A 15,555-nucleotide genomic window follows, 5' to 3' on the forward strand; every position below is an offset into this window, starting at 1 on the left:
ATACCTTACAACCTTCTTCTCTTTCTAAATTGACACTGTCTGCAAACTCCTTTGCGACTCTTGATTACAGACCATCTCCGAATGCATTATCCCAAAGATGAATCCTCAGTGAGAAATGGAGCAGAAAATTCTCTCTCCTTGTTGCTGTGGTGCAGAAGTGGTCTGTTTTCCAGGGTTCTCTGTTGAAAGTGTGCTGTTTGGAGGCATTGGAACCTTTAAAATGTGGGACCTAGAGGAGGTCATTAGGTCTGTGTGTGTGTGTGTGTGTGTGTGTGTGTGTGTGTGTGTGTGTGTGTGTGTGTGTGTGTGTCGGGGGAATCAAGAAGGATTGTAAGGAAAACAATGAAGAGCTTAGTCTAAAGACTGTCAAATAGGTTTTCAACCAGAAGTCATGTGTTCCACAGATTATATAAACAGCACACTTTATTCAAATTAGTTCAGATTACAATTCCAGTAACAAAATAGATTCTTCTAATCTATTATTCACTTCAAATAAAAAGCTCATCAGGTTAAAAAATAACCATGACCCAGTCAGTGTGTTTCAGAGAAGCTTCACACCCCAAATCAGCACATCTTTTGGCTGTTTCCTCCTCCTCACTTCCCTTATCTAAGCCATTATTTAAAAGGAGGCCTGTATCTCTAGTGGTTCTCAAATCCATTTTTCTTTTACATTTCCACGGTCTTTTCCTGTCATAACTTCTTTTAAGATACATACAATTTGCCCCAGTAAGCCTGACTTATCCACATCCGTTTCTTCTTTGTTGCACAGTCCAGCAACAAAGACAACAACACACAAACAACATCAACAAACTCATGAATTCTGTGGCTCTGTGGACATAGTGAAGCTCTTGTGCTCCTACTCAAGTCCTGAGTTATTACCCTCTGTGTTTTATCTCTGCTTGCTGAGCATTTGTGAATTTTCCACTACAGCAGTCTCCTTGGGATCTCGTGCTCACAGATACTAAGGATCTACTGCATTTGTTTACTCTGGCTCTAGTTTTTATCCTGTCTAAACAACTACAAGGTAACATTAAAGTGTTCTTTAAGCAAAACAAGGCACTGATGGCCCCTGCCTGTAATCCTAGCTATTTAAGAGGCTAAGATCTGAGGATCACAGTTCAAAGCCACCCGGGGGATGGAAAGTCCACGAGACTCTTATCTCCAATTAACCCCCAGAAAACCAGAAGTGGCACTGTGGTGTAAATGTGGTAGAGTGCTAGCCTTGAGCAAAAAAAGCTCAGGGATAGCACCCAGGCCCCAAGGTCAAACCCCATGACTGACTCCCCCTCCACCCCCACCTCACCCCCGCAAAAATTCTTGTCACACTTTTAAAAAATGCTGCCTCCTCATCGTTCAGTAGAATAATCATATATCCAAGTTTTCCCAATGTATTGCCCAGTTTTGTTCTTACTGACCTATTTTAATGACTTGAAAATCCCCTTCCACTTGAAGTCCTTGCCTACATAGTGAGCTAATATGGTTGCCTATCTATTTGCTCTCCTTACTCGTTTTGAATGCCAGAATCTTACAGCCAAAGTCTTTATTTATAACATGAGTCTTGTGACAAAGGCCAAGTGGTTCTCATGCTGCGTTACCTTGGTATGCCTTGAACGCCTGGAGTAGAGTTTTCACATAGCCGGCATTTACTCCATGATTGGTTGTGAATGGGTACTTGATGATGATTTCTGAATAGTTGGATTTAAAATTTAAAGTTTTTGTTATTAATCATTTTGTATGTGACTCATCCTTAAATTGTTGAGTGTAGCTGTATTATTTTAACAGTCTTTTCAACGTGCTCACTTACTCATTTCTACATGTAGCCGTGGACTCCAAAGAAACAGAATTGAAGCAAAATCGTGACAGTGGGTGGAAGCTGAGAAAATAACCAAACAAGGAGATCACCCAATATGGGCAAACAAACCACAAGAAGACGCTGGAATTGGATTTAAGATATTGCTGAGGTACAAAAAGAGGAAATAATAAACCCTCACAAAAGGGAGGAAGGAGGAACCAGGTGGCTGCAATTCCAGAAGAGCAAAAAAAGGTACACTGTGAGAAATGAGAGAAGTTCAATGAAGGGCAAAACATAAAGTAACTTTGATTGACTTCATGACTGATTGGCACTGAATAAAAATGACTGTATATTTCGTGTTTTGTTTTTTGGTTGTTGTTGTTGTTGTTTTGGGTCCGGTCGTGGGACCTGAACTCTGGGCCTGGGCGCTGTCCCTCAGCTCTTCAGCTCAAGGCTAGCGCTCTACCACTTGAGCCACAGCGCCACTTCTGGCTTTTTTCTTTTTGCTTATGTGGTGCTGGGGAATCGAACCCAGGGCCTCATACATGCAAGGCAAGCACTCTAACACTGAGCTACCTTCCCAGCCCCCTGTACATTTCATGTTTGATGCTGAAGATTTGTAATTTTTTTTATTGCCTCAATAATAATATATCCAATCTCCCTCCTCTCTTTCTTTCTCTCTCTCTTTCTCTCTTTCACTCTCTCTCTCTTTCTCACACACACACACACACACACACACACACACACACACACACACACATCCTTTAACAGAATCTGGGTAGAAACTACAACTCTAACAATTGTCAGTTATTTGACATTACATTTGCAATCGTAAATCTTCACTATGGGAACCATATACATGGTTCCCTTGCATCCCATGTACATGGCTCCACTGTATACTCTGCCCTTCATTGGGCGGAAGCAGAGATGAAATTTATGAATTGGTTGACCATATGTGGTCTGAGAACATCTCTGGCCTCAGTGTAATTCACTGTGATTCCATCAGCCACCAGTAGCTTTGGCTCACCTGTGGCTCTCTGTGCAGTGTCAGACTTTCCTCCTGTCTCTTGTTCCTCACTGGAAAGTGGTGTCATCCTTACCACAGGGTCAATGCTTCTCCCATGTCAGAGACTCCGTGGAGCCCTATAGGCCCTCCAGCAACTTCAATTCTTCCCCGAGGCAGAAGTGCTCTGACCTTATTTCACACACTCCCAGACTGCTAGAAGCTGTAATGGAAAGACGGTTTTTCTATCTTCACAGTCACACAGCTGCACAGACCCTACAGAAGCTTCAGTAATGTGTTTCTTTTGCCTTTAAAAAGCTCTCTTGGGGCTAAAGGTTCAAGCAGTGAAGTACCAATCATGAATAAAATCCTAAGGCTCCAGTCATGTCCTAGCTGCAGACAAAAGAAGGAAAGAAAGAGAAAGAGGGAAAGAGAGAGAAAGAAAGAAAGAAAGAGAGAAGGAAAGAAAGAAAGAAAGAAAGAAAGAAAGAAAGAAAGAAAGAAAGAAAGAAAGAAAGAAAGAAAGAAAGAAAGAAAGAAATTGATCGATCTCTGGATTCCACTATTTTTTTACATCCTTCTTCTAACTTTAGCAAATCCACATCCAAATTCAAATTTTGTTTACTAGACAAGCAAACAGGACATCCAGGACAATAGATCAGTTTTTTTTCTTTTTTAGACCCCGACTATGGGAGATTTTCTTGGAGCAAAATTTAGCTATTTGAGAACTCTTCTATGTGGGAAGTTATGAACTGAAGGTAAAAGAAATGTCTAAATATTTTCGGTAAGTTATAAGGCAAGATATATATCCCAATTATTGGCAAATCCCTTTGTAATGTGAGTGCTTGCTCCTTTTTTACATTGGCTCTGAGTCTTTGAAAATACTCCTGCAATTTGGGTCACTTCATGCTTAATAAACTAGAAAATAGTATAACATGCTATGTTTTTTAATAAACACTCTTCTTAAATAGCTAGTTCTAATGGGCCTAAGATGTTTGGTAAACTACAATTAGCCTTTATTAGACTGAGGGTTTATCACATTTTTTCAGTGATATTTAGAACTCTCATGCTCTCTGGTGTAAAATTCTGACAACTCTAGATAGTGATAATGTTGAATTAAATCAATGGTGACAGTTTAGCTATTCTAAAAATACAAATATATTACTTAAACTTTAACCACTCTTTCCAATATTTTTCATGTTTTTAAGGGTGGTTAATAAAATGGTCTGCACTGGTCCTATTCACAAAAGGGCAATTTACTTGAAGGTCAAGTGTCAGGTGATTATGGGCTAGGAAGGAATGCAGAGACAGAAAGAACTATTTCTTCACTCTGATCCCATGTGGTGATGTCATTTCCCTGAAAAGACCAGCGAGGACAAAAGAGAATTCCTGAGTAGTTTCACAAGGCATTAGTATTTTAGCTGAAAACCATCCTCTATTAACTACTTTAAATATTATTGTTCTTCCTGCCAACATTCTGCATCTACTAAGAGAATTGGTAGATGTCCTTTATCATTTTGGTTATTCAAAATCTAGTTTCAAACATAGTATTATACCATTACTACTAGTTCCTCTGAATCTGGCATATTCCCTGAATAGCATCTGTCTGGCACTTAGTCCTGTGGGAATTCCTCATATTTTAAGCGAACAGAGAGTGTTAATGCAAGTCAATTCTCCTCTTGCCTTTCTATGACAATTGCAACTTGCTTGCTTTGAAAGTATAATCAGGTGTAAAGCACTGCAATATTTAAAAACTGTAATCACAGAATACTCGTGACATATTTCAAGATCATAATGTTCAAGTGCATTCTTAGCAAGTAATAAAGACTTATTTGTTATTTTAAGGAAGAGGAACAAGAACAAAGAACATGACCAAATTGAATTATTCAACCAACAGAGCCTTAAATTCCTAAAATGAGTTTAAAAAAACATATGATCATATCACATATTGACATGCATGATTGCTTTTGTCTGAAAAGGGTTTGTTTTTTTTTTTTTTTTTGGTCGATCGTGGGGCTTGGGGGCTGTCCCTGCGCTCTTCAGCTCAAGGCAAGTGCTCTACCACTTGAGCCACAGCATTACTTTTGGTTTTCTAGTGGTTTATTGGATTTGAACCTTGATCCTCATATCTCAGCTTCCTGAGTAGCTAGGATTACAGGCGTGAGTCATTGGCGCCCAGCCTGTAAAGCGTTTTTCTCACAAATTGATATTAAACAAAAGATTTGTTTACATATAAATAAGAATTTAATTGAGACTCAATTAAAGTCATAGTTCATACCACTTTATATGTGAACTATGAGACTACTCTAAGACTGGCCATTTAGGAACAAATACAGCTAGTCAAAATTATAATTTGTTATTCCTACTGATAAGTAGATTAAGCATAGCTACACACACATATATGTGTATACACATATATATGTACATATGCATGTTTGCACATATATACACATTTATATATACACATGTGCATATATAGATATATACATGTGTGTATGTATTTAAATATATAATTATTGTGTATTTTGAAATCATAGGAATATGAAACAATACTAGGTTTTCAGCAGGAAGAACGTAATACAGATATTGGTCCAATCATCTTGAAGAACTACGTAAGGACTTACAAGAGGATACACATATTAGTAAGTGTAGGAAGTAAGAACTTCCTCTAAGACCTGGAAAACAAAGGCCAAGAGAATATGTGTTGCTGGGAGTATCAGACAACTCACGTATGTTGCTGATGGGCCAAAAAGATGCAGAAGGTTTACACCTATTATAGAAGAAGGTTGAAATCTACTCCAGAATAAGGTTGAAACCTACTCCAATGAAATATGGTATTTTCTAGGGTACCTCAAAACATGGGGCTAGATGATAATGATGACAATAATCGTAATTCACTGTGCCTGGCTTTTGTGCTAAGAACTCTATTATTTATTCTTTATGACATTACACACAGGTCAAGGAAAATATAATTTTCATTACATGGATGAGAAAGAGTCTGGAAAAGTTTGATACTTGCTCTTGAGTAGCAGTAGCTTTCTAAGTCTCTCTCATTTTAGTTGTATTTGTGAATCTACTCTCAGAAGTCCACCATGATCACCAAAGCTTAGTGTGTCCCTTTGGCTCATCAATAAGCTTTGTCCTTTCAATTTTAAATTCATTTCAGCTTTTAGATCCTGACTCTTCTATCTGACTTGAACATCCTTTATCTTAGAACTTCATATGTCTTCATATTCCGAGGCCCACAAAATCCATGGAGGTGTTTAGTGATAACCCACTGATGTTTTCATAGCTTACATAGTCATTTCCAGTAGGCACGGTTTGTATCATAGTTTAATATTCTTTGCTGCCCATGGCATTAAAGAAACAATATGAATGTGCCAATGAACTTTACCCTCTCAAGAATGGAAATTCAAATACAGAGTCACCTGTGGACGTTATACTACCACCTCATTGCTCTGTTTAAAACATAGCTCTTTGTATTTGTTTGGAAGAACCCTACCGCTCTCTCAAGCCCAGGCCCATTCAAAAGTCACATTCAGTGCCACCTTGAAAGTACACATTCGGCTTTCCCTCCTACATTCCTATGGGAATGTAGATGATGTCTATGGAGATCCCATTAGGCTCAAGTCTCTCATCCAATTTCTGAAGAGGATGAAGGGAAGGTGCAGCTGGAGAAGCAAATGGCCTAAAGGTCATTAACATCACTCCTATGTTCACCATAACTATGGACCATAATCCATAAATACGTATGCAGTATCTATAACACTCTCTCAAAGTTGAAATTAATTCTTTGCTCCATTTTTAATCATATTATCTTCTTTATTTTCACATCATTCCACTCTCCCATCTTGGATGTAGCACATGCTGAGCATGTGGCATACCTATAACTTTCGCTGTTTCATGGTGAAAACAAAGGAAGTCTAGGCAATGCATGCATTCATTCGTTAATCAGTATTTAAGTTCCACATTAACCCCAAAGATATTATTTCATTTCTTAAAGTGAAACCAAACGGGTATGTGGCATTTTTCACAACTGGGTAGATTAGTAATGAATGGAAGTAGATTATTCTTCATATTTCTTATGATCTATAGGCCATTAAGTTCATTTAAAATTACATTCAGAAAGGTTCATTAGTTACTCAACACTGTGCCGTCACTCAAAGATAAAAAGGAGGGACTAAAACGGAAAAGGCAATCTATGAATGCTCTGAAAGAAAAGGCATCTTTGATTCCCATCTTCACATTCAAATCCAAAGGCTGTTCCTCACACAACTAGCTCTCACCTTATTTCTTCCCAGGCTATCCCACTCCCAGATTGTGAGTCTTCAAAGAAGCTACTGCCAATGCAAAGTTTGGTCATGTCTTCTGGAGCTGTGTCTATTAGATGATCTCAGCTCTGTCTTTAGGAGTCATCATGTCAGCTCACCACTACAACTAGTGGTGCCCCAGATTCTCCCTGTCTTTAAAAATTCCATAAAATTTAACTTCCCCACTTGTGATGATTAAATGACGCAGTACATTAGTCCTCTGCCAAACATAAAGGTGTGGGATTGTGCTGTGTTATAAGAACCACAGACATCCCAAGATAATTCTTTCATTGGTCTGCTGGTAATCCTAAAATAGTTCTCATTTTACTCACCCTTAGGATAAAGCACCAGGTTTTGACGAGGCCCCCATGAAACTATAAATGTGTCCTATGAAATGATATATTAAATAATTGTCATCAGAGTCTACCCAGCTCCACTGGACATGATGGGTCACAGTGGGAAACATGTGTTATTGGCGGTAATAAAAAGAAATAATAAAAAGCAATAAAAAGCAACAAACTATGGATTCATGCAACAACCTGAAAGAAACCCAAAAATGTTATACTGGATGATAAAAGTCATTCAGATGAAAGCAATGATCACATTATATGATCCATCTTTAAGAACTTCTAGAATATGTGCGCCTAACAACAGTCTAAGGGAATGTTCAGGTGATGAAATTTTTGGTATCTTCATAATGTGGTGGGCCGGGGCTGGGAAGGTGGCTCAGTGGTAGAGCGCTTGCCTTGTATGCATGAGGCCCTGGGTTCCATTCCTCAGCACCACATAAGCAAAAAGAAAAAAGCCGGAAGTGGCGCTGTGGCTCAAGTGGTAGAGTGCTAGCCTTGAGCTGAAGAGCTGAGGGACAGCACCCAGGCCCAGAGTTCAGGCCCCACGACCGGACCCCCCCAAAATGTGGTGGGCTGCCCTATAATATATGAATTTCGTCAAACATGACTTAAAAGGACAGTTAATATTTGAGCCTTTCACTATATTAAACACAACCCAATTTAAAACATAATCTGATGACCACTGTTACTTTGGTAACTTGTGTATTCTATGATTATGTGCTGCAATTTTTACAGAAAATAAAGATGTATATAAAGCTTAGAGTTGACCAAAAATACAGGAGATTTTAGCAGTGATACAGCAAGTGGGCAGATAGGACAAAATCATGCATTGTAAACTTATGGAAGTTGGGTGACATACATGTGATGTTCCTTTATCCTATTTTTCTATGTTTGAGTATTTTACAAAATAGAAAGTTGGGGCGGGGGAAGAGGATTATCCTGATATATTTTTTTTGTTGTTCCCTTACTCTTACTGGGACTTGAACTCAGGGCCTGGGTGCTATCCCTTGGTTTTTTCACTGAAGACTAGTGCTCTACCACTTGAGCCACAGCTCCACTTCCTGCTTTTTGGGGGGTTACCTGCAACTAAGAGTCTTGGTACTTTTTCTTTCTGGGCTGGCTTCACGCAGCTCGGATCTTAGCTTCCTGTGTAGCTAAGATGACCGGCATGAACCACCCAGGCCTGGCTATTACTTCCTGTTCTCCGAAAGTTAAAACAGGGAAAGAACAACATAGCTCGTTCAAGTTCCTGAAACCAGACAAAGAACCATTTCCAACCTTGTCCTCCTTCTCCCAAGTGTATGAGCTACTGCATTACAAAAAGGCTAATTTCCCAAAAGGCAGGGGCAGAGTGTACAAGGCTGTGCTTAAACAACACATGGCTCTCACACGCTTCCGTTTCCTTCTCCTGAACATGCGGGCCACGGCCTTCTGTACATAGTTTTCATAAATACAATCAGTTGCCTTTTATCCCGCCTGGTTTACAAGAGGCTGTTTTGTAGAATTAGACTGCATTTGACTCGAATTTCATAACTCAAATGAGTACAAGGATCAGAGAAAACTTGAAAGAAAGTGAGAAAGGAAAGAAAGATGGAAGGAGGGAAGGAAGGAAGGAAGGAAAGATGGATCGAGGGAGGGGGAAGAAAGGAAGGAGGGAGGGGAGAAAGGAGGGAGGGAAGGAAGGGAAAGAGGGAGTGGGGAAGGAAGAAAAGGAGGGAGGGAAGGAAGGAGAGAGACAGCCACGCGTGTTTTCCTTTCCAGTGCCCAACACACTTGTTCAGGATGCAGGCGAAGAAAACAGATGTTCTCCGGGCTGGAGGCGGCGCTTGCTTCTTGGTGCCTGCGGGGAAGGGGGGACAACAGCTGTTTTCCACTGGGCTCTGAAACCCTACACACGTGTTAACCCCTGCAGCACAATGCCTCGAATCTCCCGCGTGCGCCCCTCGGCGCGCGCGTGTGCGGGAGGAGCGGGGACCGGGTCACCGTCCCCGGGGGAACCGGAATCCACGCGGTGAGCGGTGTGCCCAAGAAGAGGAGGCCCCGGGGGCTGGAGAAGGAATCGGACAGGATGCTCTGGGAGCGCGCGCGCGCAGGATTGAGTTGCTGATCCGTGTGCTGGAGTCTAGGGAATGACTTCTCTATCCAGGGCAAAAGCGCCCATGGACCGACTTGTTCTGGCCGGCTGGGGAGTATTTATTCCTCGATCACCGCTGGGGGCGGGGCGGGGGGGGGGATGCTCAGCGCCTGGCAGCGTCTGATTGGTGGGAAGGGAGATGGTGATGCTGGCGCGCGTGCCGGACCCGCGCCGCCTCCTCCTCGCCTCGCGACCTGTAACTCTTCCTCGGTGGGCTCCTCTTCACCCGCAGGACCCCGGCGGGCGCGTGCAAGGCTGACCCCCATCCCCGAGGATATCTGGACAAAAAGCCACCCTCCATGCTGTCCTACGATGCACCCAGACCCCTTTCAAGGGACGGGAGTGGAACGTGCTCTCGCCCAAGCACGGTCGTGAGCAAGCATCCTTGCTGAACTCCCGCCCGTAGAGAGTACACAGGATCTGATTTAGGGGTTCATCTCCTGCCCCCCCCACGCTCTCAGCGTGACTCTGACCTGGGTCCCCATGAGCAACCCCCTCCCCAGTAAAGGCAGAAGCAGGAGGCATGGGGACCGGGGGAGAGGTATCAATCCAAGCTCCAGAACCCCTACCTCGTCCCCAGGAGTCCCCATGGACCCCAAACTTGCCCCCAGGCGCCTCCCAGGACCAGAGGGGGATTGACGGGGGGAGGAGGCGGTCAGGCCGGAGAGGAGGTACCGCCTCCCCCCCCCCCCCCCCCCCCCCCGCACCCGGGAGAAGGAGCGAGGCGAGCCGCACGCGGCGCGCGCGGAGCGCAGGGAGAGGGGCGGGGAGAGGCGCTGACAAATCAGCTGTGGGGGCGGCGAGCGGGGGGGGGGGGGGAGGAGGAGAAGGAGGAGGAGGAGAAGGAGGGAGAGGACCCGGAGAACCGCCACCAGCACCGGAAGGGCCGGGGGAGAGGGGGGCGAGCGAGCCCGAGTGACAGGTGCGTGCTGGCCTTGGAGTGGCCCGGGACCCCGCCCCGCCTTTGGCGCCTTCCCTTCCAGTCCCCCCCCCCCCCAACCTTTCTGTCTGTGGGATCCTCCCGTGCGGGGTGGGTTGGGGGGTGATTCGACGACAGGGCTGCCTCCCACGCCCCCCCCCCCATCCAGCCTCTGGGTGGTGCTGACAGCTGCCTCCTCCCGGGGGGGGGGGGGTGCATCCTTCTCGGCTCCCGTGCGCCTCCGCCCTTCCTGTGCGCTCCCTGTCCTCCCTCTGCCCGTTTAAATAACATTCGGGAATTGCTTGATTTTTTTATTTTTAATTTTTAAATCAAACCCCGCAAACCAAAGGCCAAGGAGGAGGAATCGGAGCGCTGGGAACGCAGAGGGACACAGGTAAGCACCTGTAGATTGAAAAATAATACCTAAGTCAACCGCACTGGGGAATCTCACCGGGGAGAGGAACCGCCCTGCGCGTCCGGAGCCTGGGGTTGGAGCTGTGGCTGGAACCCGCGGCGTCCAGGCGGTCCGCCGTGGGAACCTTGGGTTGATCCCAGTAAGGGACGTGAATTTCCTGACTTGGCTTCCTGCTTCCCACGGTTCCCAAGCTTCCCCCAAGGCAGGCGGGCAGGCAGGACGAGCTGGCCCCCCAGCAATACAGCGCTTCCCTATGTAAACATCCAACTTCCATGACTCTCCCAACACCTTCTTGGTGGAGCTGCCTTTGCAAACAATTCAATCAAAGCGCTGAGGGAGAGGGAGAGGGAGAGAGGATGCAAGTCAACAGGTGGGAAAGGGTTAACAAGTGTGCAGTCGGGGGTCAGATAGAAGGTTCCAGTAGGTCCCGCTGGGGAGGGCGCCCCACCCTCACCCATACTGACTGGAGGCTCAGATCTAAAGATGCCTGCGGGTGTGCCTGGATGTCTGCTCTGGGTAGATAGCTGAGCATGGGGCGGATGGTCTATTGGGATAGAACCAGCACCTTGCCCCCCACCCCCCCCAGCAGCCACCCAGAGAGGAGGTAGATCTCTCTCCCATTCTTCTCCACCATCAGCCCTTGGGCCCTCTTCTGGGGTTCTTTTAAAGGATGCCACTCACCTAAGCTACCTGTGATGTTCTTCCTCACAAGCTCACTTCGTACTTACATGGTCACCTTGAGCCCTGGAAAGTTAAAAAAAAAAAAAAAAGAGGGTTCGTGTTTTCATGCAAGTCCACTCGAGAAATGCAGCAGAACAGCTCAGATGATTCATCCCAAGCCTTGTGTCGTAGACAGCTAGACTTTCACCAACGAAGATCGATGGGAGATGTTAAATTTTAATGCCAAAAGCTAAAAATAAAATAAAATGAAATAAGACAATGTCTAATGATTGGAATGGCTACCTCTTAAAAAGTGTTCTCTTAAAAAAAAAAAAACCACAACAACCTTGGGTGTTTTGATCTTGTTTTCTTTAAATAGCCTCAAAACCTATTTTTGTCTTCTCCAGTGTGGTGTAAAAGCGATCATTAGCCATGGATGTATTCATGAAAGGACTTTCAAAAGCCAAGGAAGGAGTTGTAGCTGCTGCTGAGAAAACCAAACAGGGTGTGGCAGAGGCTGCAGGAAAAACAAAAGAGGGGGTTCTCTATGTAGGTAGGTAAATTTTGGTGTTTATCCCAGGTTGGTGGGTTGGGATGATGAATGCTGAAACACCGGTGTGTCTTGTTTGATTCAGTTTGATATCAGCCCTTGTTTACAGGACAGACCAAGGGATAGGTATATGTTAGGTAGGTGAATGTGAATATGCATACTTTGGCTAATAGTTTTAAAAAATAGGCTAATCTTTGGTATTTCCAGATTAGTTTTTTTTAATTTCTTTATGAATATTCTGGATGTAAGTGCTTATCTTTCAGAGGATGGCTTCTAAAACTCAAAATCTATTTAAAAATAATCAAGAATATTGCTTTTAAGTCATTGTATCTTGGAATAGTTTCAACTCAACATATCATGGTATGTGCAGAATGAGTTCATGAGATTTTTGGGTTCTTTTACCAGCCTGGATACTATTGGCTCATTTTAATGTATTCTGGGCTTGGAGTAAGATTTTGATCTATGGTAAGGCAAGATGGAGAAAAAGACCACACTGAAGTGAGAAGAACAGATTAGCCCAGAGAAGCTCCTCCTTGTGATTACATGACTAACTGCTCAACGAAGTGCAGGTTGCTATGGATGTGTCTGTATAGTTCATTTATCAAATGACACACATGATAAATAAAGGAGAGATTGATACTTACCACCCTTTCATTCCCTTAAGTGCCTGCCAACTCTCTTGATTCTTCTCTGCTTCTTGAGCTGTATTAAATCGAGGAAAGAATGGACACACATGTGTTCATATACTCCTCTATCAGTATAGACACATGTGTGCACATCCACACATACACACACACACACACATACACAGAGCTCCCTCCCCTCTTTCTCCTCTGGGCTCTTCTAACTTCTCTGGAGGCCACTGAAGCCGCAGGACTCACAGAGTGAACAGTCAGGTGGTGAGTGAACATACCAGATAGCAAAGATCATAGGGATGCTGCACTGTTGGGTCGAGAGTGAGGAAAAGCTGTGCTGTCTCTCCAACATAGATCAACAGGGGAGATTTTACACCCAGATTGTTTTCTTTTTTTTTTTTTAGGAATGCCACTCATCCAAGTTTATAGCAGATTACTTTTCCCTCTTCTCCATTCTTTTTATGCTTACTTAATCTTCCCTCCATTCTGCAGTTAAATTACACTTTCTGTACCTCAAAACCTAGCTTTAGAAAAAACTGAATGTTACAGAAGGAAGAATGAATTGATAAGTTCCCAGCAAGGTATTTTCATGTGTGTGAGCTGGGAATTATGTATTTGTAGATAGGATTTAGAATTCAGAGCCAGTGGCCTGCAGATTTTCATTGTCTTTCTCTTCAGCCTCCATCTCCCAAGTTCCCCAATTGTAGTCTTACAACTAATTTTTTTCTTTTACTTCATATGCCCAAGGATTTGATGACTTTAAAGAATTTTTAGGATGCTAATATTCATTCTGTTCATTTAGAAAAATCTAGACATTGTTAAATATGAATTTAATACATTTTCCAGATAATGAGCTGATTTTATAATCTGGAACACTGGTTTATGTTCATTTTTAACTGAAGCTTGAGCAAATGAAACCATTTTAAAGATTAATTGTGCTATTTGCTGTAAGACAATTATAGAAAATTGTAATTTGTTCACATGCCTAGTATTTTAAAAATCATTTTCAGTGGTCTACCATGATATTTAACATATAATATACTAACAAATTATATATTTATTATATATCTTATTAAAACCTGGAAGCATCGGGTCTGGGAAGGTGGCTCAGTGGTAGAGTGCTTGCCTCACATGCATGAGACCTTGGGTTAGATTCCTCAGCACCACATAAACAGAAAAAGCCAGAAGCGGCGCTGTGGCTCAAGTGGTAGAGCACTAGCCTTGAGCTGAAGAGCTCAGGGATAGCGCCCAGGCTCAGAGTTCAAGCCCCACCATCAACAATACAAATAAAATAAGATAAATATAAAAAGAATTTTAAAAAAAGACTGTGATTGTAAAAAAAAAAGTTATAAAAAACCTGGAAGCATAGAGAGATTTAAGTTGAAAAATAATCATGTAAAGACATTAGTATGTGTAGTCAAGGTATCTGTAAACTTTTTGTTAAAGGAAAAGATGAAAAATATTTTGAGCCATAAAAATCCCTTTCCCAACTACTGTAGGGAACACTTGTTCATGTTCACTATTAACTGAAGTCTGAGCAAATGAAACGATCTTAAAGATTAACAGCTCTAGTGTTAAAGTGTAAAAAACAACAGAGACAGTTACTTCTGTTTCAATAAAACTTTATTCATCAAACAGAGGGTTGGCATTGACTATAGGCTATAGTAAAAGTAGCAAGAACATGATGTCATGTAACCTAAGTTTAAGTCCATGTTAAATCACTTTTTACTTCTTAATTTGTAAAAAATATGAATAACAAATGCAGATGAATGGCAGAATTTTTGTAAGATGTTGCCATAACAGAGAACGTCTGAGTAATTGAGCATGCCTGAATATATCACAACCATAATTGTTATCAGCAAACTCTTCAACAGAGCAATTTCTTTGCCAATATGGTTTCTCCTTATCTTTTCAGCCTTCATTGCAAAACCTGTTATCAATAATTAGTTTAAAAGATGAGGAGTGATCAAAGAATATTTTGTAATTTCACTTGTGGCTCAAGAAGATGGCGGAAATCATATGAGAAAAGCTATATCATTCCTTTATGATAAAACCCTTTTTGATCTTCACTAACTGAAAAAGTCCCCTAGTAATTCATTTGGTATGTGTATTTTCCTTTGTGATACTTACATATGAAAATTTTCAATGAACATACTTCAGGTTAATAGACAAAAATCTCCTTCTTCACATGACACAGAAATTATAAATTAAGATTCATATCCCAAAGCAGAAAACCCTCTTTTTTATATCATGCCAAATTGTATAACAATATATTGAAGTAAGTAATGATCTTCAAAACTCTTCCAGTGTCATTTTGCTCAATTAGCAGCAGTGGGTGCAAGATGATTAGTACTTAACTCACAAGGCGAGCATGCATCAGCTCACCCAGTGTAGCTGAGTTCTCACAGCTTGCGGGTGTTGCATGTAACTTTCTTTGCACTGCACCCTGGTCTGGTCACAAGAAATAAGACTGTGGCCAACTCAGCTCCCAGAATAGTCCTTTCCAGTGTCCCTCAGCAATGTTTCCTGCTTGCTCACAGACACTTGGCACCTATTTTGGAGCTATGTCTTATCAATTAGAGATTACCCGGAAATAGAAGATTAATGATCCGTTTCAGATAATTTCTGTTATGGTGGCAAAGATCAGGGGATTGATTAGGTATGTAGCAACTTTTTCAAGACACTCACTTTTCTTGGCTCCATAATTTAACTAAGGTTCACATTTTTAATGAGGTAGAGCAGAAAGACCACAGACCAGCCATTAGCTATTTTTTTCAAGAGTTATTT

The 15,555-nt window shown here is 42.3% G+C and overlaps 1 protein-coding gene across 2 annotated transcripts in view; it reads left to right on the plus strand.

Moving 5' to 3' along the window:
• The first annotated feature begins 10,450 nt into the window (after positions 1–10,450).
• Snca (synuclein alpha) overlaps positions 10,451–15,555 on the plus strand; it is a 56,441-nt gene continuing 51,336 nt past the window's right edge. Inside the window, exons 1-3 of one of the 2 annotated variants that reach the window (XM_042701756.1) lie at positions 10,490–10,511; positions 10,858–10,902; positions 11,991–12,136. In XM_042701756.1, the coding sequence (XP_042557690.1) occupies positions 12,016–12,136 (121 nt within the window). In that variant the 5' untranslated portion in view covers positions 10,490–10,511; positions 10,858–10,902; positions 11,991–12,015. Of the gene's footprint in view, positions 10,512–10,857; positions 10,903–11,990; positions 12,137–15,555 lie in introns of both variants that reach the window. The other variant, XM_042701757.1, reaches the window with a different exon arrangement.

Source organism: Dipodomys spectabilis, unplaced genomic scaffold, assembly GCF_019054845.1.
Source record: "Dipodomys spectabilis isolate Male_0828 unplaced genomic scaffold, ASM1905484v1 ptg000297l, whole genome shotgun sequence".
Lineage (NCBI taxonomy): Eukaryota > Metazoa > Chordata > Mammalia > Rodentia > Heteromyidae > Dipodomys > Dipodomys spectabilis.